A 23445-nucleotide genomic window follows, 5' to 3' on the forward strand; every position below is an offset into this window, starting at 1 on the left:
TTTTCTTCTACTTTATGTCTAATTATCTTTCCCCTAAACAGATTACATTTACTAATTTCTGTGATTATCCAAGTAAACGTTATAAAAAAAAAAGACATAAAGTACCATCCCCAACGCTTTCCTTGGCCTCGCCGACTGTTGGCTTCTTTCCTTCATGTATTATAACGAGCACCCTCATTTCCCCTTGACTGATCTGCTTGTAGCTTACGGGGGTCTCGGTTCTGGCAGTCTTGAAGCCATAGGTAGCGTAAGAGGGTTCTAGCACAGCTTTCGCCCTCGCTCTTGATCACGTTCTACGTGACGCTGGCGGTAACAAAGGACGTCTCACGTCCGCCGCTATGGCTGAGGGTGGCGCTGGTGAACACTCTCAAGGTTCGTATACAGACAACATAAATACCCAAGAAAGTAGCAGGGGGGACAGCGGCCGATGTAGATCAGTTGGAAGAGCACCGGACGCGTTATTCGGAGGTCGTAGGTTCGGATCCCACCATCGGCACGTTGTTTTTTCTTCTACTTTATGTCTAATTATCTTTCCCCTAAACAGATTACATTTACTAATTTCTGTGATTATCCAAGTAAACGTTATAAAAAAAAAAGACATAAAGTACCATCCCCAACGCTTTCCTTGGCCTCGCCGACTGTTGGCTTCTTTCCTTCATGTATTATAACGAGCACCCTCATTTCCCCTTGACTGATCTGCTTGTAGCTTACGGGGGTCTCGGTTCTGGCAGTCTTGAAGCCATAGGTAGCGTAAGAGGGTTCTAGCACAGCTTTCGCCCTCGCTCTTGATCACGTTCTACGTGACGCTGGCGGTAACAAAGGACGTCTCACGTCCGCCGCTATGGCTGAGGGTGGCGCTGGTGAACACTCTCAAGGTTCGTATACAGACAACATAAATACCCAAGAAAGTAGCAGGGGGGACAGCGGCCGATGTAGCTCAGTTGGAAGAGCACCGGACGCGTTATTCGGAGGTCGTGGGTTCGGATCCCACCATCGGCACGTTGTTTTTTCTTCTACTTTATGTCTAATTATCTTTCCCCTAAACAGATTACATTTACTAATTTCTGTGATTATCCAAGTAAAAGTTATAAAAAAAAAGACATAAAGTACCATCCCCAACGCTTTCCTTGGCCTCGCCGACTGTTGGCTTCTTTCCTTCATGTATTATAACGAGCACCCTCATTTCCCCTTGACTGATCTGCTTGTAGCTTACGGGGGTCTCGGTTCTGGCAGTCTTGAAGCCATAGGTAGCGTAAGAGGGTTTTAGCACAGCTTTCGCCCTCGCTCTTGATCACGTTCTACGTGACGCTGGCGGTAACAAAGGACGTCTCACGTCCGCCGCTATGGCTGAGGGTGGCGCTGGTGAACACTCTCAAGGTTCGTATACAGACAACATAAATACCCAAGAAAGTAGCAGGGGGGACAGCGGCCGATGTAGCTCAGTTGGAAGAGCACCGGACGCGTTATTCGGAGGTCGTGGGTTCGGATCCCACCATCGGCACGTTGTTTTTTCTTCTACTTTATGTCTAATTATCTTTCCCCTAAAGAGATTACATTTACTAATTTCTGTGATTATCCAAGTAAACGTTATAGAAAAAAAAGACATAAAGTACCATCCCCAACGCTTTCCTTGGCCTCGCCGACTGTGACTGTTGGCTTCTTTCCTTCATGTATTATAACGAGCACCCTCATTTCCCCTTGACTGATCTGCTTGTAGCTTACGGGGGTCTCGGTTCTGGCAGTCTTGAAGCCATAGGTAGCGTAAGAGGGTTCTAGCACAGCTTTCGCCCTCGCTCTTGATCACGTTCTACGTGACGCTGGCGGTAACAAAGGACGTCTCACGTCCGCCGCTATGGCTGAGGGTGGCGCTGGTGAACACTCTCAAGGTTCGTATACAGACAACATAAATACCCAAGAAAGTAGCAGGGGGGACAGCGGCCGATGTAGCTCAGTTGGAAGAGCACCGGACGCGTTATTCGGAGGTCGTGGGTTCGGATCCCACCATCGGCACGTTGTTTTTTCTTCTACTTTATATCTAATTATCTTTCCCCTAAACAGATTACATTTACTAATTTCTGTGATTATCCAAGTAAACGTTATAAAAAAAAAAGACATAAAGTACCATCCCCAACGCTTTCCTTGGCCTCGCCGACTGTTGGCTTCTTTCCTTCATGTATTATAACGAGCAGCCTCATTTCCCCTTGACTGATCTGCTTGTAGCTTACGGGGGTCTCGGTTCTGGCAGTCTTGAAGCCATAGGTAGCGTAAGAGGGTTCTAGCACAGCTTTCGCCCTCGCTCTTGATCACGTTCTACGTGACGCTGGCGGTAACAAAGGACGTCTCACGTCCGCCGCTATGGCTGAGGGTGGCGCTGGTGAACACTCTCAAGGTTCGTATACAGACAACATAAATACCCAAGAAAGTAGCAGGGGGGACAGCGGCCGATGTAGCTCAGTTGGAAGAGCACCGGACGCGTTATTCGGAGGTCGTGGGTTCGGATCCCACCATCGGCACGTTGTTTTTTCTTCTACTTTATGTCTAATTATCTTTCCCCTAAACAGATTACATTTACTAATTTCTGTGATTATCCATGTAAACGTTAAAAAAAAGGACATAAAGTACCATCCCCAACGCTTTCCTTGGCCTCGCCGACTGTTGGCTTCTTTCCTTCATGTATTATAACGAGCACCCTCATTTCCCCTTGACTGATCTGCTTGTAGCTTACGGGGGTCTCGGTTCTGGCAGTCTTGAAGCCATAGGTAGCGTAAGAGGGTTCTAGCACAGCTTTCGCCCTCGCTCTTGATCACGTTCTACGTGACGCTGGCGGTAACAAAAGACGTCTCACGTCCGCCGCTATGGCTGAGGGTGGCGCTGGTGAACACTCTCAAGGTTCGTATACAGACAACATAAATACCCAAGAAAGTAGCAGGGGGGACAGCGGCCGATGTAGCTCAGTTGGAAGAGCACCGGACGCGTTATTCGGAGGTCGTGGGTTCGGATCCCACCATCGGCACGTTGTTTTTTCTTCTACTTTATGTCTAATTATCTTTCCCCTAAACAGATTACATTTACTAATTTCTGTGATTATCCAAGTAAACGTTATAAAAAAAAAAGACATAAAGTACCATCCCCAACGCTTTCCTTGGCCTCGCCGACTGTTGGCTTCTTTCCTTCATGTATTATAACGAGCACCCTCATTTCCCCTTGACTGATCTGCTTGTAGCTTACGGGGGTCTCGGTTCTGGCAGTCTTGAAGCCATAGGTAGCGTAAGAGGGTTCTAGCACAGCTTTCGCCCTCGCTCTTGATCACGTTCTACGTGACGCTGGCGGTAACAAAGGACGTCTCACGTCCGCCGCAATGGCTGAGGGTGGCGCTGGTGAACACTCTCAAGGTTCGTATACAGACAACATAAATACCCAAGAAAGTAGCAGGGGGGACAGCGGCCGATGTAGCTCAGTTGGAAGAGCACCGGACGCGTTATTCGGAGGTCGTGGGTTCGGATCCCACCATCGGCACGTTGTTTTTTCTTCTACTTTATGTCTAATTATCTTTCCCCTAAACAGAATACATTTACTAATTTCTGTGATTATCCAAGTAAACGTTATAAAAAAAAAAGACATAAAGTACCATCCCCAACGCTTTCCTTGGCCTCGCCGACTGTTGGCTTCTTTTCTTCATGTATTATAACGAGCACCCTCATTTCCCCTTGACTGATCTGCTTGTAGCTTACGGGGGTCTCGGTTCTGGCAGTCTTGAAGCCACAGGTAGCGTAAGAGGGTTCTAGCACAGCTTTCGCCCTCGCTCTTGATCACGTTCTACGTGACGCTGGCGGTAACAAAGGACGTCTCACGTCCGCCGCTATGGCTGAGGGTGGCGCTGGTGAACACTCTCAAGGTTCGTATACAGACAACATAAATACCCAAGAAAGTAGCAGGGGGGACAGCGGCCGATGTAGCTCAGTTGGAAGAGCACCGGACGCGTTATTCGGAGGTCGTGGGTTCGGATCCCACCATCGGCACGTTGTTTTTTCTTCTACTTTATGTCTAATTATCTTTCCCCTAAACAGATTACATTTACTAATTTCTGTGATTATCCAAGTAAACGTTATAAAAAAAAAAGACATAAAGTACCATCCCCAACGCTTTCCTTGGCCTCGCCGACTGTTGGCTTCTTTCCTTCATGTATTATAACGAGCACCCTCATTTCCCCTTGACTGATCTGCTTGTAGCTTACGGGGGTCTCGGTTCTGGCAGTCTTGAAGCCATAGGTAGCGTAAGAGGGTTCTAGCACAGCTTTCGCCCTCGCTCTTGATCACGTTCTACGTGACGCTGGCGGTAACAAAGGACGTCTCACGTCCGCCGCTATGGCTGAGGGTGGCGCTGGTGAACACTCTCAAGGTTCGTATACAGACAACATAAATACCCAAGAAAGTAGCAGGGGGGACAGCGGCCGATGTAGCTCAGTTGGAAGAGCACTGGACGCGTTATTCGGAGGTCGTGGGTTCGGATCCCACCATCGGCACGTTGTTTTTTCTTCTACTTTATGTCTAATTATCTTTCCCCTAAACAGATTACATTTACTAATTTCTGTGATTATCCAAGTAAACGTTATAAAAAAAAAAAGACATAAAGTACCATCCCCAACGCTTTCCTTGGCCTCGCCGACTGTTGGCTTCTTTCCTTCATGTATTATAACGAGCACCCTCATTTCCCCTTGACTGATCTGCTTGTAGCTTACGGGGGTCTCGGTTCTGGCAGTCTTGAAGCCATAGGTAGCGTAAGAGGGTTCTAGCACAGCTTTCGCCCTCGCTCTTGATCACGTTCTACGTGACGCTGGCGGTAACAAAGGACGTCTCACGTCCGCCGCTATGGCTGAGGGTGGCGCTGGTGAACACTCTCAAGGTTCGTATACAGACAACATAAATACCCAAGAAAGTAGCAGGGGGGACAGCGGCCGATGTAGATCAGTTGGAAGAGCACCGGACGCGTTATTCGGAGGTCGTAGGTTCGGATCCCACCATCGGCACGTTGTTTTTTCTTCTACTTTATGTCTAATTATCTTTCCCCTAAACAGATTACATTTACTAATTTCTGTGATTATCCAAGTAAACGTTATAAAAAAAAAAGACATAAAGTACCATCCCCAACGCTTTCCTTGGCCTCGCCGACTGTTGGCTTCTTTCCTTCATGTATTATAACGAGCACCCTCATTTCCCCTTGACTGATCTGCTTGTAGCTTACGGGGGTCTCGGTTCTGGCAGTCTTGAAGCCATAGGTAGCGTAAGAGGGTTCTAGCACAGCTTTCGCCCTCGCTCTTGATCACGTTCTACGTGACGCTGGCGGTAACAAAGGACGTCTCACGTCCGCCGCTATGGCTGAGGGTGGCGCTGGTGAACACTCTCAAGGTTCGTATACAGACAACATAAATACCCAAGAAAGTAGCAGGGGGGACAGCGGCCGATGTAGCTCAGTTGGAAGAGCACCGGACGCGTTATTCGGAGGTCGTGGGTTCGGATCCCACCATCGGCACGTTGTTTTTTCTTCTACTTTATGTCTAATTATCTTTCCCCTAAACAGATTACATTTACTAATTTCTGTGATTATCCAAGTAAAAGTTATAAAAAAAAAGACATAAAGTACCATCCCCAACGCTTTCCTTGGCCTCGCCGACTGTTGGCTTCTTTCCTTCATGTATTATAACGAGCACCCTCATTTCCCCTTGACTGATCTGCTTGTAGCTTACGGGGGTCTCGGTTCTGGCAGTCTTGAAGCCATAGGTAGCGTAAGAGGGTTTTAGCACAGCTTTCGCCCTCGCTCTTGATCACGTTCTACGTGACGCTGGCGGTAACAAAGGACGTCTCACGTCCGCCGCTATGGCTGAGGGTGGCGCTGGTGAACACTCTCAAGGTTCGTATACAGACAACATAAATACCCAAGAAAGTAGCAGGGGGGACAGCGGCCGATGTAGCTCAGTTGGAAGAGCACCGGACGCGTTATTCGGAGGTCGTGGGTTCGGATCCCACCATCGGCACGTTGTTTTTTCTTCTACTTTATGTCTAATTATCTTTCCCCTAAAGAGATTACATTTACTAATTTCTGTGATTATCCAAGTAAACGTTATAGAAAAAAAAGACATAAAGTACCATCCCCAACGCTTTCCTTGGCCTCGCCGACTGTGACTGTTGGCTTCTTTCCTTCATGTATTATAACGAGCACCCTCATTTCCCCTTGACTGATCTGCTTGTAGCTTACGGGGGTCTCGGTTCTGGCAGTCTTGAAGCCATAGGTAGCGTAAGAGGGTTCCAGCACAGCTTTCGCCCTCGCTCTTGATCACGTTCTACGTGACGCTGGCGGTAACAAAGGACGTCTCACGTCCGCCGCTATGGCTGAGGGTGGCGCTGGTGAACACTCTCAAGGTTCGTATACAGACAACATAAATACCCAAGAAAGTAGCAGGGGGGACAGCGGCCGATGTAGCTCAGTTGGAAGAGCACCGGACGCGTTATTCGGAGGTCGTGGGTTCGGATCCCACCATCGGCACGTTGTTTTTTCTTCTACTTTATATCTAATTATCTTTCCCCTAAACAGATTACATTTACTAATTTCTGTGATTATCCAAGTAAACGTTATAAAAAAAAAAGACATAAAGTACCATCCCCAACGCTTTCCTTGGCCTCGCCGACTGTTGGCTTCTTTCCTTCATGTATTATAACGAGCAGCCTCATTTCCCCTTGACTGATCTGCTTGTAGCTTACGGGGGTCTCGGTTCTGGCAGTCTTGAAGCCATAGGTAGCGTAAGAGGGTTCTAGCACAGCTTTCGCCCTCGCTCTTGATCACGTTCTACGTGACGCTGGCGGTAACAAAGGACGTCTCACGTCCGCCGCTATGGCTGAGGGTGGCGCTGGTGAACACTCTCAAGGTTCGTATACAGACAACATAAATACCCAAGAAAGTAGCAGGGGGGACAGCGGCCGATGTAGCTCAGTTGGAAGAGCACCGGACGCGTTATTCGGAGGTCGTGGGTTCGGATCCCACCATCGGCACGTTGTTTTTTCTTCTACTTTATGTCTAATTATCTTTCCCCTAAACAGATTACATTTACTAATTTCTGTGATTATCCATGTAAACGTTAAAAAAAAGGACATAAAGTACCATCCCCAACGCTTTCCTTGGCCTCGCCGACTGTTGGCTTCTTTCCTTCATGTATTATAACGAGCACCCTCATTTCCCCTTGACTGATCTGCTTGTAGCTTACGGGGGTCTCGGTTCTGGCAGTCTTGAAGCCATAGGTAGCGTAAGAGGGTTCTAGCACAGCTTTCGCCCTCGCTCTTGATCACGTTCTACGTGACGCTGGCGGTAACAAAAGACGTCTCACGTCCGCCGCTATGGCTGAGGGTGGCGCTGGTGAACACTCTCAAGGTTCGTATACAGACAACATAAATACCCAAGAAAGTAGCAGGGGGGACAGCGGCCGATGTAGCTCAGTTGGAAGAGCACCGGACGCGTTATTCGGAGGTCGTGGGTTCGGATCCCACCATCGGCACGTTGTTTTTTCTTCTACTTTATGTCTAATTATCTTTCCCCTAAACAGATTACATTTACTAATTTCTGTGATTATCCAAGTAAACGTTATAAAAAAAAAAGACATAAAGTACCATCCCCAACGCTTTCCTTGGCCTCGCCGACTGTTGGCTTCTTTCCTTCATGTATTATAACGAGCACCCTCATTTCCCCTTGACTGATCTGCTTGTAGCTTACGGGGGTCTCGGTTCTGGCAGTCTTGAAGCCATAGGTAGCGTAAGAGGGTTCTAGCACAGCTTTCGCCCTCGCTCTTGATCACGTTCTACGTGACGCTGGCGGTAACAAAGGACGTCTCACGTCCGCCGCAATGGCTGAGGGTGGCGCTGGTGAACACTCTCAAGGTTCGTATACAGACAACATAAATACCCAAGAAAGTAGCAGGGGGGACAGCGGCCGATGTAGCTCAGTTGGAAGAGCACCGGACGCGTTATTCGGAGGTCGTGGGTTCGGATCCCACCATCGGCACGTTGTTTTTTCTTCTACTTTATGTCTAATTATCTTTCCCCTAAACAGAATACATTTACTAATTTCTGTGATTATCCAAGTAAACGTTATAAAAAAAAAAAGACATAAAGTACCATCCCCAACGCTTTCCTTGGCCTCGCCGACTGTTGGCTTCTTTTCTTCATGTATTATAACGAGCACCCTCATTTCCCCTTGACTGATCTGCTTGTAGCTTACGGGGGTCTCGGTTCTGGCAGTCTTGAAGCCACAGGTAGCGTAAGAGGGTTCTAGCACAGCTTTCGCCCTCGCTCTTGATCACGTTCTACGTGACGCTGGCGGTAACAAAGGACGTCTCACGTCCGCCGCTATGGCTGAGGGTGGCGCTGGTGAACACTCTCAAGGTTCGTATACAGACAACATAAATACCCAAGAAAGTAGCAGGGGGGACAGCGGCCGATGTAGCTCAGTTGGAAGAGCACCGGACGCGTTATTCGGAGGTCGTGGGTTCGGATCCCACCATCGGCACGTTGTTTTTTCTTCTACTTTATGTCTAATTATCTTTCCCCTAAACAGATTACATTTACTAATTTCTGTGATTATCCAAGTAAACGTTATAAAAAAAAAAGACATAAAGTACCATCCCCAACGCTTTCCTTGGCCTCGCCGACTGTTGGCTTCTTTCCTTCATATATATATATATATATATATATATATATATATATATATATATATATATATATATATATATATATATATATATATATATATATATATTGTAGTGTGGTAATCTTCATCGTCATAGCCACTGACATGCGACGCGTGCTGCCGCTCTCAAGAACGAAGAAGTTGGTTGTTGTCTGTGTGGTTCGCTATACCTTACGCCCCGCTGCGAGTTCATCCCGAGCAGCTGGATCCATCTGCGTCGACTGAATAAACACACCCCTACAATTGGTGCAGGTGCTGCTGGGTATGTTCCCGTCCACCATAGAACTAAGAAGCCGCACATTACCATCTGCTTCCAGCATGCCGGACGACACTGCCTCGACATCGTCGCCCCTCCCAGCCACCGTGCTGTGTTCTGGAGCTCTACGGCAGCGTGATCCGTGCCTCTTCAGTGGCACAGCCGACCAAGACGTCGACGATTGGTTGTCGGCATATGAGCGCGGCAGTAGTTACAACAGATGGGACGACGCTATCAAGCTAAGTAACGTAACCTTCTATCTGACTGACGTGGCGAACCTCTGGTTTTACAACCATGAGGCAGACCTGCCATCTTGGTCTGCATTTAAAAAGAATTTTGCGGAATTGTTAGGCCGCCCTGCAGTTCGCAAGCTCCGGGCAGAACAACGCTTGCATGAGCGCACTCAACATGCCGAAGAGTCGTTCACCAGTTATATAGAAGACATCGTTGACCTGTGCAAGCGTGTCGATCCGCTAATGTCCGAAGCGGATAAGATCGAAAACATCATGAAAGGCATCTCTGACGACGCGTGCCAGATGCTCTGGGTGAAAAATCCTGCCACGGTCAGGGACGTACGTTATCAAACTTTGCCAGAGCTACGACGTGCTTCGTAAGAAGCGCACTTCTACCCGGCGGTCCGGTGTTAGAGATGACGCCATCTCTACACTAGCGCTGGGCGGTTCTACCCCATCAGATGACAGCCCTTTGCTTCAACAAATCAAAGCCTTCGTTCAGGAAGAGGTCGCCCGCCAGCTATCACTGGTCCCTCAGTTACAGGATACTGGCCGCCTTGCTCCTGACATGGCTTCGTCTTTGGCCTCTACCATACGGCGTGCCGTGAGAGATCCCATCGCTGAACATTGCCTTCATTTCCCCTTGCATGGCGCTTACATAATGTCCCTTATGTCAACTTTTTGCTCTATGCTGATGATATTGTCGCGTGAACTAGGCCCCTCACAGTCGCGCCGGGGCAGGCTCAGAGTTCAGAAACAGCGTTAGAGCTCAGTCTTGGAGCTAGCACACTTCATCGTTCTCTCACACCTCTGCGCGTCTTCGTCGTCAGCTCATGCTACATTAGCCCGCCGTTCGAGACGCATCGGACCGATGCTAAATTGAAGTGGGGGCAGAATAGTACAGTCACTGTTGTCTGGCATGAAAAGGGTTCAGCCGGACCACGTGGACCACTTCAGAACGCTTGGGACGTCGGGGTTCTGGTTCCTCATGAGGGACGACTTCATAGTCCAGATCACCAACGCGTCGAAGAACGCGGTAGGGACCGAAATAACGGCGCAAGAGTTTTTCACTGAGTCCGCGTCGTCGCATAGGGTACCGAACCCAGACAAGGTCACCTGGAAGATAATCTCCAGTGCACCGCCGCAGGTTGTAGCGTTCTGCATATCGGCCTTGCTGCTGCTGAATTCGCACTCGGGCTAGTTGGCGGGCCTCTTCGGCACGCTGTAGAAAAGAAGCGACATCATCATTTGGAATTTCGTCTATATGAGGCAGCATGGCGTCGAGCGCGGTCGTCATTTCTCGTCCGTAAATTAGGCTGAACGGAGTCATGTTGGTCGTTTCTTGAACGGCGGTATTATATGCAAATGCTATGTAAGGTAATACTTTGTCCCACGTCTTGTGATGGACGTCCACATACATCGACAACATGTCGGCAATGGTCTTGTTCAGACGTTCCGTCAGGCCGTTTGTGTGGGGATGGTATGCAGTTGTCCGGCGATGGTTGGTGCCACTAAGAATAAGGATATGCTGGATGAGCTCTGCAGAAAATGCTACTCCTTTGTCTGTAATCAGGACCTCTGGTGCTCCATGTCTGAGGAGAATTTGAAGAACGAAAAATTTCGCAACTTCATAGGGGGTAGCACAAGGAATAGCAGCGGTTTCAGCGTAGCGGGTCAGGTAGTCAGTAGCTACTATAATGCACCTGTTCCCACAGGTGGAAGTAGGGAACGGTCCAAGCAAGTCCATCCCTATTAGCTGGAATGGCCTGAACGGTGGTGTAATGGGCTTTAAAAGACTGGCTGGCTTCAGAGGAGGAACCTTTCGGCACTGACAGTCACGGCAAGTTCGAACATAATGTGTGAGATCGCTTGACAAACGAGGCCAATAATACCGTGCTTTAATTCTGGATAGCGTCCGAGTGACTCCAAGGTGGCCGGATGGGGTTCATCGTGACAGGCTTGAAACATTTCGTCCCGTAAGCTTGCTGGTACAACAAGTAGGTATTGGCGGCTGTTGGCGGTAAAATGTTTCTTGACGAGAATGCCGTCATGTACGTCGTGAGCAAAAGTGGTATACAACACTCAGCCGGTGGCGGAGCTCGAGAAAACTGCATGCCAACTTCATCTGGCAACAGCTACGTGAAATCGAGACAATAATGGCAGTGCCCCATTTGATTCACACGCCTGTGTCACTGTCGCTGTCCCTTACGCTGACGCTAGATGCATTTCGATTCAGTTTTCTCGAGCTCTGCCATCTGCCGATTGTTGTATACCACTTTTGCTCACGACTGTACATACAGAGAGGACATAGTGCGACGAAAAGATTTAGGGATCATGCTACCGGCACCTTGAAGAAAGTCGATTACCTGGCGAAGCTCGGGATCGTTGCGTTGACTATCGGCAAAGTTAGCTGTACTGATTACATTCAGAAATGCGTCGTCATCACTTGCGTCCGAAGCTGGTTGCGCAGGAGCACGAGACAGGCAATCCGCGTCTAAATGCTTACGACCTGCCTTGTAGGTTACAGTGATGTCATACTCTTGAAGTTGTAGGCTCCATCTTGCGAGACGTGCAGAAGGGTCTTTGAGGGTTGTCAGCCAACAAAGCGCGTGATGGTCGGTCACCCCTTTAAAGGGTTTGCCGTATAGGTATGGTCGGAACTTCCAATAGACCACACGATGGCGAGGCATTCCTTCTCAGTGGCAGAGTAGTTTACCTCGGCCTTATACATAGCCCGGCTAGCGTAGGCGATCAAACGCTGTTAACTGTGCTGTATCTGTACTAGGACAGCGCCTAAACCGACATTGCTTGTAGCGGTGTGCAGTTCGGCGTCTGCCGTTTCATCGAAATGTGCTAGAACTGAAGGTGACTGCAGACGACGTTGAAGCTCTTGAAATGCTTGCATTTGCTGTTCTCCCTACATGAAGGGTATATCAGCCTTAGTAAGAAGTGTAAGGGGGGCGGCTATTTTGGAGAAGTTTTTCATGAAACGTCGGTAATATGCACATAATCCAAGAAAGCGTCGAACTTCTTTCTGGTCCCGCGGTGTCGGAAAATTGGCTATCGCAACAGTTGTTTCAGGATCCGGCAGAACTCCCGTCTGGTTGAGCTCTTCGTAACCGAAATGACATTTTTCGGCTTTCAAAGTGAGGCCCGACGATTGGATCGCTGCTAGTACTGCGTCTAGGTGACGTGCTTCTCGAAATTTGGGGCAAATACAATTACGTCGTCCAAGTATACGAGACAAGTCGTCCACTTCAGATCTGCTAGAACGCTGTCCATGAGTCTCTGAAAGGTTGCGGGCACGGAGATACGGCCGAGGGGCATAACTTGGAATTCGTATAGACCATCAGGTGTAATGAAAGCCGTCTTTTCGTGGTCTCTCTCATCGATCTCTATCTGCCAGCATCCGGACTTCATATCTATGGAGGAGAAGTACCTTGTATTGCACAGACGATCTAAGGCGTCATCTATTCTGGGCAAGGAATAAACACCTTTTTTCGTAACGTTCAATCTACGATAGTGTACGCAGAAACGGAGTGCGCCGTCTTTTTTCTTTACAAGTACCACAGGTGCAGCCCAAGGGCTGCGGGAAGGTCGAATGACATCATTATCGAGCATTTCTTTGACTTGGACTCTGATGGCAGAACGTTCTTTTGCGGAAACCCGATAAGGCGACTGGCGGAGTGGTCGAACAGCTTCGTCTGTAATGACGCGATGCTTTGTAAGGTGCGTTCGGCTAACGCGTGGCGATCTGGCAAATGCATCGGAATAGCAACTGAGCAGGTTGCGTAGTTTTTCTTGATACTTCGGAGGTAATGCCGGGTTTACGTCGTACCGCGGCTCAGTGTCATAGGATTCTGTTGCTGAAGCGCTGGCTAAACTACGTGCCGAACTAGTGTCAGTTATGTCATCAAGATACGCTACAGTTGTTCCTTTGTTCAGATGTTGATGCTCATTGCTGAAGTTCGTGAGAAGAACATCAACTTTGCCATTTTCAAAGAAAACAACTGCCCTGGCAACTGCTATGCCTCTTTCTATAAGCAGTTTCTGTTTGGTCTCGACGATACCTTCTGTATTTTGCATTGGGAGGGAACCCATGGACCCCATAATGCTAGAACGGGGGGGGGGGGCACACTCACATGGTCATCAATAATGTGAAGCGCAGCAGGGAGCATGCTATTGGTTTCGATGGCATTCTCAATTGAAAATCTTGCCGACTGATTCTGCAAATCGACAATTGCTCCGTTTTCCGTTAGAAAGTCCATGCCGAGGATGACATCACGAGAACATTGGGCCAACACGATGAACGTCGCCAGAAAGGTTTGCTCTTGTACAGTGATCCTCGACGTGCACACACCCGTGGGCATAATTAAATGCCCTCCAGCAGTGCGCATAAGTGGGCCATCCCATGCTGTTGTGAACTTTCTGAGAGCTGCTGCGAACTGTCCACTCAGAACTGAATAATCGGCACCAGTGTCGACGAGAGCAGTGACGTCTGTGCCATCGACGGAGATCTGTAGGTCGGCAGTCTGTGGTGTCGTGTGGCGGTAGTTTCGAGGCGTCCGGTGGGGCTGTAAAAACGTTTATTGAGTCTTGAGCCTTATTGATTGTTTTGATGGGCCGGCTTGATATCGCGTAGGGTGGCCGGAAGCTTGTGGCTCTACGCGACTCTTAGAGCCCAGCCCACCAGCTCCTTTTGTGCAGCTGGGTCCGAGCTGGACATCGCGCTCTCCCATCGCTCTATGTCTGTTAGTTGCAAATTGCGGGGTGGCTGGAGCTGAAAGCACATGTAGAGGATGTGATGAAAGTCTGCTTTGGATGCCCCGCAGAGGGGGCATACAGGGGAGAAAAGGCCGGGGTGGATATGGGCAAGGTGTGCTGGAGATAGGAAGGTACGGGCCTGGAGCTGGCGCCAGGTCACCTGCTCGAGGTTAGATAGTGATTGGTGTGGGGGCGGATACTGGAGTCGTTGCTCCCTGTAGTGGAGAGTAATTTCGTTATAGGTAACCAGGCGTTCGCGTGCACTGCCTGGGTCTGTAGCTGGCCCTGCTCGGTTGACGTGCGCTCGGGCTGTGTTGTGGGCAGCTTCATTCCCAGGGTTGCCCGCATGAGCAGGTACCCATAGGAGTTCAACTGATCTGGTCAGGGGTTGAATAGAATTGAGAATTTTTAAAGAAGACGTGTGAATCCTGCCTCGTGCGAAATTGCGGATTGCTGTTTTTGAGTCACTAAAGATTAGTGTGGCAGTGGTTGAGGAGATTGCCAATGCAATTGCAGCTTCTTCTGCCTCTAACGAGGATTCAGCTTTAACCGAACCAGAAACTAATAGGGTGAAGTGTGTTCGAAACCACGCTCAAGGCATAGGCTTGATGAGTAGCATATTCTGCAACGTCCACATAGACTGCACTGGTATCAGCATGGTATGGTTTGTGCAGCGCCCCGGCTCTAGCTTCTCGCCGAGCTAGGTGATGGACCGGGCGGACGTTTTTCGGGAGTGGATGGATTGTTAAAAGAGATTGAATTTCTCTAGGGGTTGAGTGCATGGGTCTGAGGGAGCTTATAGGGTTGAGGCCTAAGGACGAGAGAATATGCCTCCCTGTTGTGGTGGATGATAGGCGTTCAACTTGTGCTGTGCGAGTGGCTTCGCTAAGCTCATCTAGGGTATTGCGAACCCCCATAAGGACCAGACGGGCATTCGACGTGTGTCTGGGTAGATTTAGGGCCGTTTTATAGGCTTGCCTAATTAGTGAATTTACCTTTTCTTCCTCCACCGTGGAAAGAAACAAATATGGAAGAGAGTACACCACTCGACTCACCACGAACACTTGTATAAGATGGCGGAGGTCGTGCTCCCGCATCCCCCGGTGACGGTTCGCAATTCGTCTAATCAGTCTCATGGTCTGGTGGACTGTGTTTCTGAGCCTAGTAATAGTGGCAGTATTCTTGCCGTTGTTCTGAATAATGATGCTCAGTATACGCTTCGGTGCTCTGAAGGAGTGGTGATTCGGAGGTCGGCGTCGTGGTTACGTTGGGGATTTGCGGGGTGTTTAAGCGTCGGTTCTGCTGGTGTCCGTGTGCAATGAACTTTGGTGTGCGGCGAAGAACTGTAGTGCATTTGTGGAGGATCTTGGAATTTTCGTACTTTAGCAGCCGCACTTCCAGAGGCTGCTGCATCTAGTTTCCCCTACGGGGACTTTGCGGTTGCCCCTGGCACCCAGGAGAGCTGTACCTGCGAGGTGACGGCGATCGAAAGCGGCTTGGGCCTGGGTCGGCATGCGAAAGGTATTCTGCAATTTTGCGTGGCCGCTGTCCAGGCAACAGACGACGGGCATCAAGAGGAAACCCACGGAGGCCGAGTTCCCTGTAGGTACAGCGGCGAAACATGTGTCCAGCTTCCCCGCAATGATAGCACAACGGTTGGTTGTCGGGTGTTCGCCAGGCATCGGTCCTTCGAAAGCCGCGACGGCGTACGTTTGGTCCGGAAGACCCACGGGAGACCGGTGCGCGTGGCTCGTAGGACGGCGTCGAAGGCGGCAGGTAGCGGCTGGTGACCGCGGCGTAACTCAAGGTCTGGGGTGGCGGTGTAGCTGCGACGGGTGCGGGCACAAAGGGATCGGGCACGCCCAGCGCTTGTTGTACTTCTTCCAGAATATTGTCAGGAACTGTTGCGACCTGTAGCTGTGGTGGAATCGGCAGGTATTTAGCCACCTCTTCCCGGAATATCGCCCGGATCATGTCACACAACGATTCCGTCGAAAACTGTATGGCTTCACTTGCATTGGCGGCGATCATAGACGCAGCAGTACGTTGTTATTGCTGGGCACGCATGTGAAGTGCCTTTTCGATGGTGGTCGCTTCCCTGATGAATTCGTCTACTGTTGTTGGTGGACTTTGCACTAGGCCGGCAAATAACTGCTCTTTAACATCCTTCATCAAAAGGTGCACTTTCTTATCTTCCGACATGGTCGGGTCTGCACGTCGAAAAGTCGCTTCATTTCTTCGGTGTATACCGTCACACTTTCACTTGGATGTTGTATTCGGCTATTTAAAAGAAGTTCCGCTTTTTCCTTGCGAAATGTGCTGGTGAATGTGCGCAAGAATTCCACCTTCAATGTGTCCCATGTGCGGAGTCCGGCTTCGTGATTTTCAAACCATGTTCTCGCAGAATCTTCCTGCACGAAGTAGACATGGCGCAGCTTGGAATCAGCGTTCCAGGCGTTGAAGACAGCCACTCGGTCAAACTGCTCCAGCCAGTCTTCAGCGTCGTCATGGGGCAGGCCGTGGAAACGTGGTGGATCTCGCTGCTGGTGGAGCAAGACCGGAGTTGTCGATACCGGCGGATTCATTGTGCTTGCGCCAATGTTCCTTGTTAGTTTGTGGTCAGAGAGAGGACCGCACTCGGGGGGAAGACCTTGCAGTCGGCGACTGCTCTGATGTACTGGGGTCTCTACCTGAGGCGTGCGTCCTGGGCTTGGGTCCCGGCTTGTAGGGGGTGTCCAGTGCATGAAAGTCGTACCCATAAGCTCCACCAAATGTCGCTTAAACGAGGCCCCTCACAGTTGCGCCGGGACAGGCCCAGAGTTCAGAAACAGTGTTAGAGCTCCGTCTTGGAGCTAGCACACTTCTTCGTTCTCTCACACCTCTGCGCGTCTTCGTAGTCAGCGCATGCTACAATATTATGGTGTGGAGTACACATCATGACATGTTTACTCAAACGGCGGCCTTACTCTCAGCCTTGGATATTACTGCCCATTATGTTAAATCTGTCGGCCTAGAGCTTTCCACGAGCAAAACTATGTTCACGTCGGTTGTCAACCGCTGGGGTAAACTTGCTGCGGCGCCGATCCATCTGCACCTATCTGGAATCCCCCTTCACAAAAGTCAGACATTGAAAATTCTCGGATTGTCGATCCATCAGTCGAGAACTGGAACCGGCCGGCTTATGCTAAAAAGAAGGCGATGCAGACCTTCGGCCTAATCAGATGTATTGCTACTGAATCCGGTGGCGCTCGCTCTCACATCGCACGACATTTGGTGACAGGGGTTCTGCAGCCACGCCTCATTTATCAAGCACAGTTTCAGCACTTGACAAAAGCTCAATAGGATCGTCTGAAAGCAGTAAATAGAGAGGCTATGAGAACCATCCCTTGTCTCCCCCGCATCACAACGTTCGTGGCATTACAAGATAATTGATCAACACATTAGATGAACAGCTGCGCCGTGATGCTCGTAGCCTTAAGGCGACCGTTTTGCACTCACCGCGAGCCTATGCTACATCTCACACCATATTATCGCCGGTTCTTCCCCCATGGAATTTTGTTCAGCTGAGCGAAAACAAGCCTACTGACCTTCATAGACCAACGACATCCTTATGCGGCATCATCCCTTCGTGAAAGAATCGCAGATCAAGACACCAAGCTGCCCCAAGGCTCAATAACTGCATATGTAGATGCCAGCACTGACGGATGTGAAACGACCACTGCAATTCATTGTCCTTGTAAGCCGGTGCTTAATAGCACATCCAGATATCAATTTGCAGAACCTTCTTCTTTTTCTGTGCTCCGTAATAACCTTACTACCTACAGGCAAAATTGTCATCCGTTCCGACGCCCTACAAGCAATACATCTGCTCCGACGCGTCAGCCGCAGCCCAGAAATCTGCCAGAATATACATCGTCTGGCGGCTCGGATCTCGCAAACCATTCGAATTGAGTGGGTCCCACGTGACCTACTCAGTTCGCAAACCTCTGCAGATTCTGCAACCCGCCAGGCGACTCTACCTTCATCAATGACACACTTCCTCGCTATGAATGATGCCAGTCTGCTTCTCACAAGAAATTAGCGCCTCCGGCGCCGTACACGTGCTCTTGTCCCACCGTGTGCGGTAACCCTCCCCAGCGGTCTTACCCGCGCAGACGAGGTTGCGCTACGGAGGATCCGGGTCGGGGTTGCTCTCGCACCTGCCGTGACACGAACATTGCCTAAATATCGATATTTATATCAACGTCCAGAATGTCCTGTCTGCAAGTCACAAGATCATGAGGCAGATATTCACTACTTGTGGGTTTGGCCGGCACTGAAGCCGACGAGAATTCGGCACCTGATGGCAGTGGGCCCTCTCGTCGAACAACTCATCTTCACACATTGCATGGACGCAAGGGCCTTATTATTGGTCTCTCTTGAACTTTATTGGAACAGCCAACCTTTTTTTTAATACCCCTTTGCATTTTTTTACATATTCCATTATGCCCTGAGGCAATAAACAACACTAAAAACAAAAACAACATTTTCCTCGTCCACTGCCCCAGTCGCCCCGCTATATCGAAATCTTCATATTGTTCCTTTATTGAGTGTGCTTCACCTACGATTAGCCACACTTATATACAGTACTTGTAATGGTGTCATTGTAATGCCTGCCCTTCCTTCATCTTCCCCCATATACAGTAATCTGACTTGATTTTCTCAAAACGACAATATGCTACTTGCCAGAGCTAACACTAATTATGGCAAGCGAACCGGCTTGTTTTCAGCTATATTTCTATGGTATTCACTACCCTCATGCGTTAAAACAGTTCAGTCGAACAGGCTTTCCAATAATAACAACAAACTATTTTTATTTACTTATTTTATTTATTCAAATTAACCCTGAAGGCCCTCCATTATAACATTAATTAGCAAGCTTATACCCCACTGTTAAGTTTTTCGTTTTTATTTTAATGTTGCATCGTTGCTCTTATCGCTCGTAGATTTTAACATTTTTAATCTCAAATTTCTGCCAATTTTGTCTAATTGTATCAAGCATTTTGTTATAGGAGGTCCCTCCGACAGCTTCGCTTTGGGACCTCCTTCTGTACAAATTAAACAACACTAATCTGTGTAGTACATTTCTGACAATAAAAAAAACCTGAAACCTGAAGATGGTTGCTCAAGAAAGGCAGAAATGGTAATGTCAGCGAGGAGTTTCCGTGGAAGAGATCCGTCCGGAGAACAGTGCATCGCGAGCTCGGCGCATTGTAGAGGGGTCAAGTTTATGGAATTTTCAACTCAAAAAAGTTCGTTGCAGGCGGGCGGGTTCGCTAAAGGCTAAGGTGGGCCACCCGCTGGGACGCTAAGCTGGAAGGCTGTTAATGAGCTTCTTGCCTTGCCAGCTTACCCCAGACGCCTCCCTTGTGCTATGGCTTCTCTATTTGGATCCATAGTTGTTGGAAGTGATGCCTGTTTTCATGATACACATGACCCAGCAGAGAGAAAACCACAGCTTGAAGCTCGCGGCAACAGGGAAAACGAGATGCACGCGCCCGGAGGGTGGCAGGGTGGCGTGCCCGTCGAGGAACCCTAGGTAGAACCGGTTTCCGCACAGCTGGGAGGCAAAAAAAAAAAAAACTTACGGCGCCCGGGTGCTGACCACGCTGGAGCGAATTCGTTGACGCCGGCGCGGTGGGCATTTGAAGCGCGGCCCGATTTCACGTGCTAAAAATGCCCCATGCGGGCCACGCTTAAGCCGAAGGAGGGCATCTGACGCCTGAACACAGCAGGAGGGGGAGCAGTCTTGTGTTCTAGGTAATTGGAGCTTTTGTAACTCAGGATCCGATTTCTGCTGCTGTGCGAAATTGCTGACGTTTGCCGGTCTCAAGAAGGCGTCGTCGTCTTCTTTCGGCGGCGCGTCAACGCGGGCTCGTGACAAGCAGTCTGCGTCAGAATTCTTGCGTCTAGACTTGCAGACCACTGTGATGTCAAATCCTTGATAGCGCAAGCTCCATTGAGCAAGGCGGACGGAAGGATCTTTCAAATTCGTGAGCGAACACAATGTGTGGTAGTCGCTTTCAACTTTGGATAGTCCATACAAGTAGGAGTGAAACTTGGATGCGACCCAAATGATGGGGAGACATTCTTTATCTGTCATGGAATAGTTGGCTTTGGCTTTCGATTGGGAATGGCTTGCCTACGTGTTAACGTTCTCCTGTCTGTCACTTCTCTGAAAGAGGTCCCTTTCCAACTCTACGCTGCTTGTGTCGGCTTGAAGTTTAGTTTCGGCGTTTCATTGAAGTGACCGAGGGGTCTGTAAGTAGCGCTTAAAGTCCTTGAGGGCTTTCGCTTGCGGCATTTTCCATGTGAATGACACGTATGCCTTTGTAAGCTGGGTCAATGTGCGAAAAGTATTTGTCAAACCGTCCGTAATACGCACAAAGTTCAAGGGGTCTGCGCACAGCTTTCTTCTGCGGATCAGGACGAACTCCACCCTTGGTTACAAACAATATCTCCTCGCAGGCGATGGCACGTCTCAAGTTTTAATGTTAACCGTCATGGCTTCATTTAGTCGAGCACTGACCGAAGCCTTTTCAGGTGGTCTTCAAAGTTGGAAGAGAAAACAACGACGTTATCTAAGTATACCAGACAAATCCGGGACTTCTAACCTGCTATTACAGTATCCATTACTCCCTGGAGCAGAGGCCAAATGACATCACCTCTGACTAAAACAAAAAGCCGTCCTATGTAATTAATGCGGCCTTTTCGCAACCCCTTTTGGCGACTGCGATTTGCCAGTAGCTGCTCTTCAGGTCCACCGATGAGAAGTAATTTGCATTGCAGAGCCGGTATAGTGTACTGTCGATGCGAGGGAGTGGGTAGACATTTTTATTCATTACATTGTTGTGGCGGTAATGGACTGAAGAAAAGCAGTATGCCGACCTTCTTCATCAGAACGACGGGTGGTGGCCAGGGGCTCTTGAATAGCAGAATGACATCATCACAAAGCATTTCCTCAACTTGATCGCGGATGGCCAGGCGTTTCCGCGGTGATAACATGGCAGAGGCTTTGGCGCTGAGGTCGGGTGTGTTAGTCAGTGAAAATGTGGTGCTTGGTCAACCGAATTTGGCGCACTTTCGATGCTGAAGAAAAGTAGCGGCTGTAGCTTTGAAGAACGGTGCATATCTTGTCTGCTTCACGGCAGCGCAGGGTTCGAACGTCGAACATGGACTGGTAGCCTTGGTTAGGTGCATCATCTTCCGGTTGGTCGAAAATGGGAAGGACGTCTCGGTTGTGTGCTACGTCGTCGAGGAAGGCGATTGTCGTGCCCTTGTTGAGATGACGGAGTCCTTAAGCGAAATTCTTTACCAGCACCTGAATTTGTTTATGCCGGGAATGTACGATGCCCGATTCCCATTCCATGATCCAAGAGCAAGAGGATGTTTTCTTCATCGACACCTTCAGATTTTTCGACCTCTCTCACGGAGACGACGATGCTTAATCAAGCGCGCAATTCTTCGTCGGTGACATTTAGAACATCGTGATGCGTCCAAATTGCTGCAGGAGGTATAGCTTTGCTCGTCAGAAGCTTTATCAGTTTTGAGCGAAGGTCGACGATTGGTCGATGTTCATTCAAAACGTCCATGCCCAAAATCACATAACGCGAGCACTGCTGTAGGACCACTGAGCTGGGAGGGTAACTATGTCAATTTACAGTAACTCTCGAAGTGCTTCGCCCCGTGGGATTAATAAGGTTATCATCAGCGGTGTGAATCAGCAGGTAATCACAAGTGGCTGTTACCTTCTTAAGCTGGGAAGCAAAAGTTCCTCTGATGGCTTAATAGTCAACTCCGGTGTTTACTATAGGGCAGTGATTGTTCGACCCTCGACAGAAACTTCAATTTCGCTTGTTGACGTGCTCGAATTGCGCGTTGACCTCGGTGTGCGATCTAGACTTCGTTGCATACTAAGGTTGCGGCCGGGACACTCCGTTGTCATTTCATTGGGCGGCGGTATCTGTTTGAAGTCTGGTCGCATGGTCATCGATGTTGTCGTCTTGTTTAGCGGTGTTGTTATTGTTACAGCATCGTAGCTCGTCGTCGGCGGTGGAGGATCTGCGTTATTCGCTGTGTAGCAATCTCATTCCCAAAACTTGCGGTCTTTACGGGGACTAGCCGACCTCCCTCGCACGTCACTGCGGTTCGGCGACGGTGAGCGGGATCGACGGCTTGGTGACTCTCCCTTCGCAATTAGGTGTCGATTTCTTGTGGTGGTTCACATGTGGGGCGTTGAATGCAAAACCGCGGAGGCCGGTTCATCTGTATGAGCGGTAGCGTAGAATGTGGGCGGCCCCACTGCAACGGAGACACAGCTGCCGGTTGTTTGATGCCCTCCAGGCGTCGCATTTCCTGGGGCTAGAGGTTTGGCGGGCAGGGGCCATGTGCTCAGCAGCAGCTTGTTCGCTTCTAGGCGGTCTGGAGGGTCTCGCGGGTCGGGGTGCCGGACGGCGTAATTCGTTGTTTGGGCTTCATGTGCAGTCTATGAGGACGGGGAGCCATGCTGAATTTCTAACAGACGACGTCCGCAAGCTTCGCTACTTGGTTGGGGCGATGGTAGCAGCCGCCACACTCCTCCCGAGCAATCTCACGGATAAGATCCCGCAATGTGTCGCCGCTTCTAGATGAGCCGTCATAATACTTGCGGAGAGTACTTGATATGATCGGTTGTACTGGTGGATGCGGGCGCCTAAGGTCCCGATTTTCGCGGCTTCCTGGCTGAATTCCGCCAGAGTTTTTGGCGGGTGGCGTTGAAGACCAGGAAAAAGTTGGTCTTCAACACAACTTTGTTCCCTTCGGACATGTCAAGATGAGCGCGGTGGAAAAGACGCTTTATCTCTTCCAGGTCTGACTCTCCGGCAATTGAAATCTTGACTGAAGGAGAGACTGTGTTCGCTCTTTTCTAACAACGCTTGTAAACGCATTCCGTCTTGCAAGTGTCCCAATCCTTCAACGATGTTTCATGGTTTTAAACCAGATCCAGGCTGATCCCTGAAGAACGAAGTAGACTTGCCCAAATTTGTTGGGTTGTTCCAAAATATTATTATCGCTGCACTAAAATAATAATAATAATAATAATAATAATAATAATAATAATAATAATAATAATAATAATAATAATAATAATAATAATAATAATAATAATAATAATTGGTTCACAGGAAGGGAAAGGCGCAATATCTGTCGCACTTGCTCTGTGGACACCTGAACCGCGCCGTAAGGGACGGGATGAAGGTGGGAGTGAAAGTGTAAAGAGAGAAATGGGAGCCGTAGCGGAGGGCTACGGAGTAATTTTGACCACCTGGGGATCTTTAGCGTGCGCTGACATCGCACAGCACACGGACGCCACTTCGTTTCGCCTCCATCGAAACGCAGCCGCCGCGGTCGGGTTTGAACCCGGGAACTCCGGAAAGTAATCGG

At 49.3% G+C, this 23445-nt stretch overlaps 1 protein-coding gene across 1 annotated transcript in view; it reads right to left on the reverse strand.

Moving 5' to 3' along the window:
* The window catches only part of LOC146206977 (heat shock 70 kDa protein 12A-like), a 76207-nt gene that overhangs the window by 42283 nt on the left and 10479 nt on the right, over positions 1-23445 (reverse strand). Inside the window, exon 6 of the mRNA XM_084576006.1 lies at positions 15714-15809. Coding sequence (XP_084432132.1) covers positions 15714-15809 — 96 coding nt within the window. The remainder of the gene's footprint in view (positions 1-15713; positions 15810-23445) is intronic.

This window comes from Amblyomma maculatum, chromosome 1 (assembly GCF_055883805.1).
Source record: "Amblyomma maculatum isolate TAMU_Amacu chromosome 1, ASM5588380v1, whole genome shotgun sequence".
NCBI lineage: Eukaryota > Metazoa > Arthropoda > Arachnida > Ixodida > Ixodidae > Amblyomma > Amblyomma maculatum.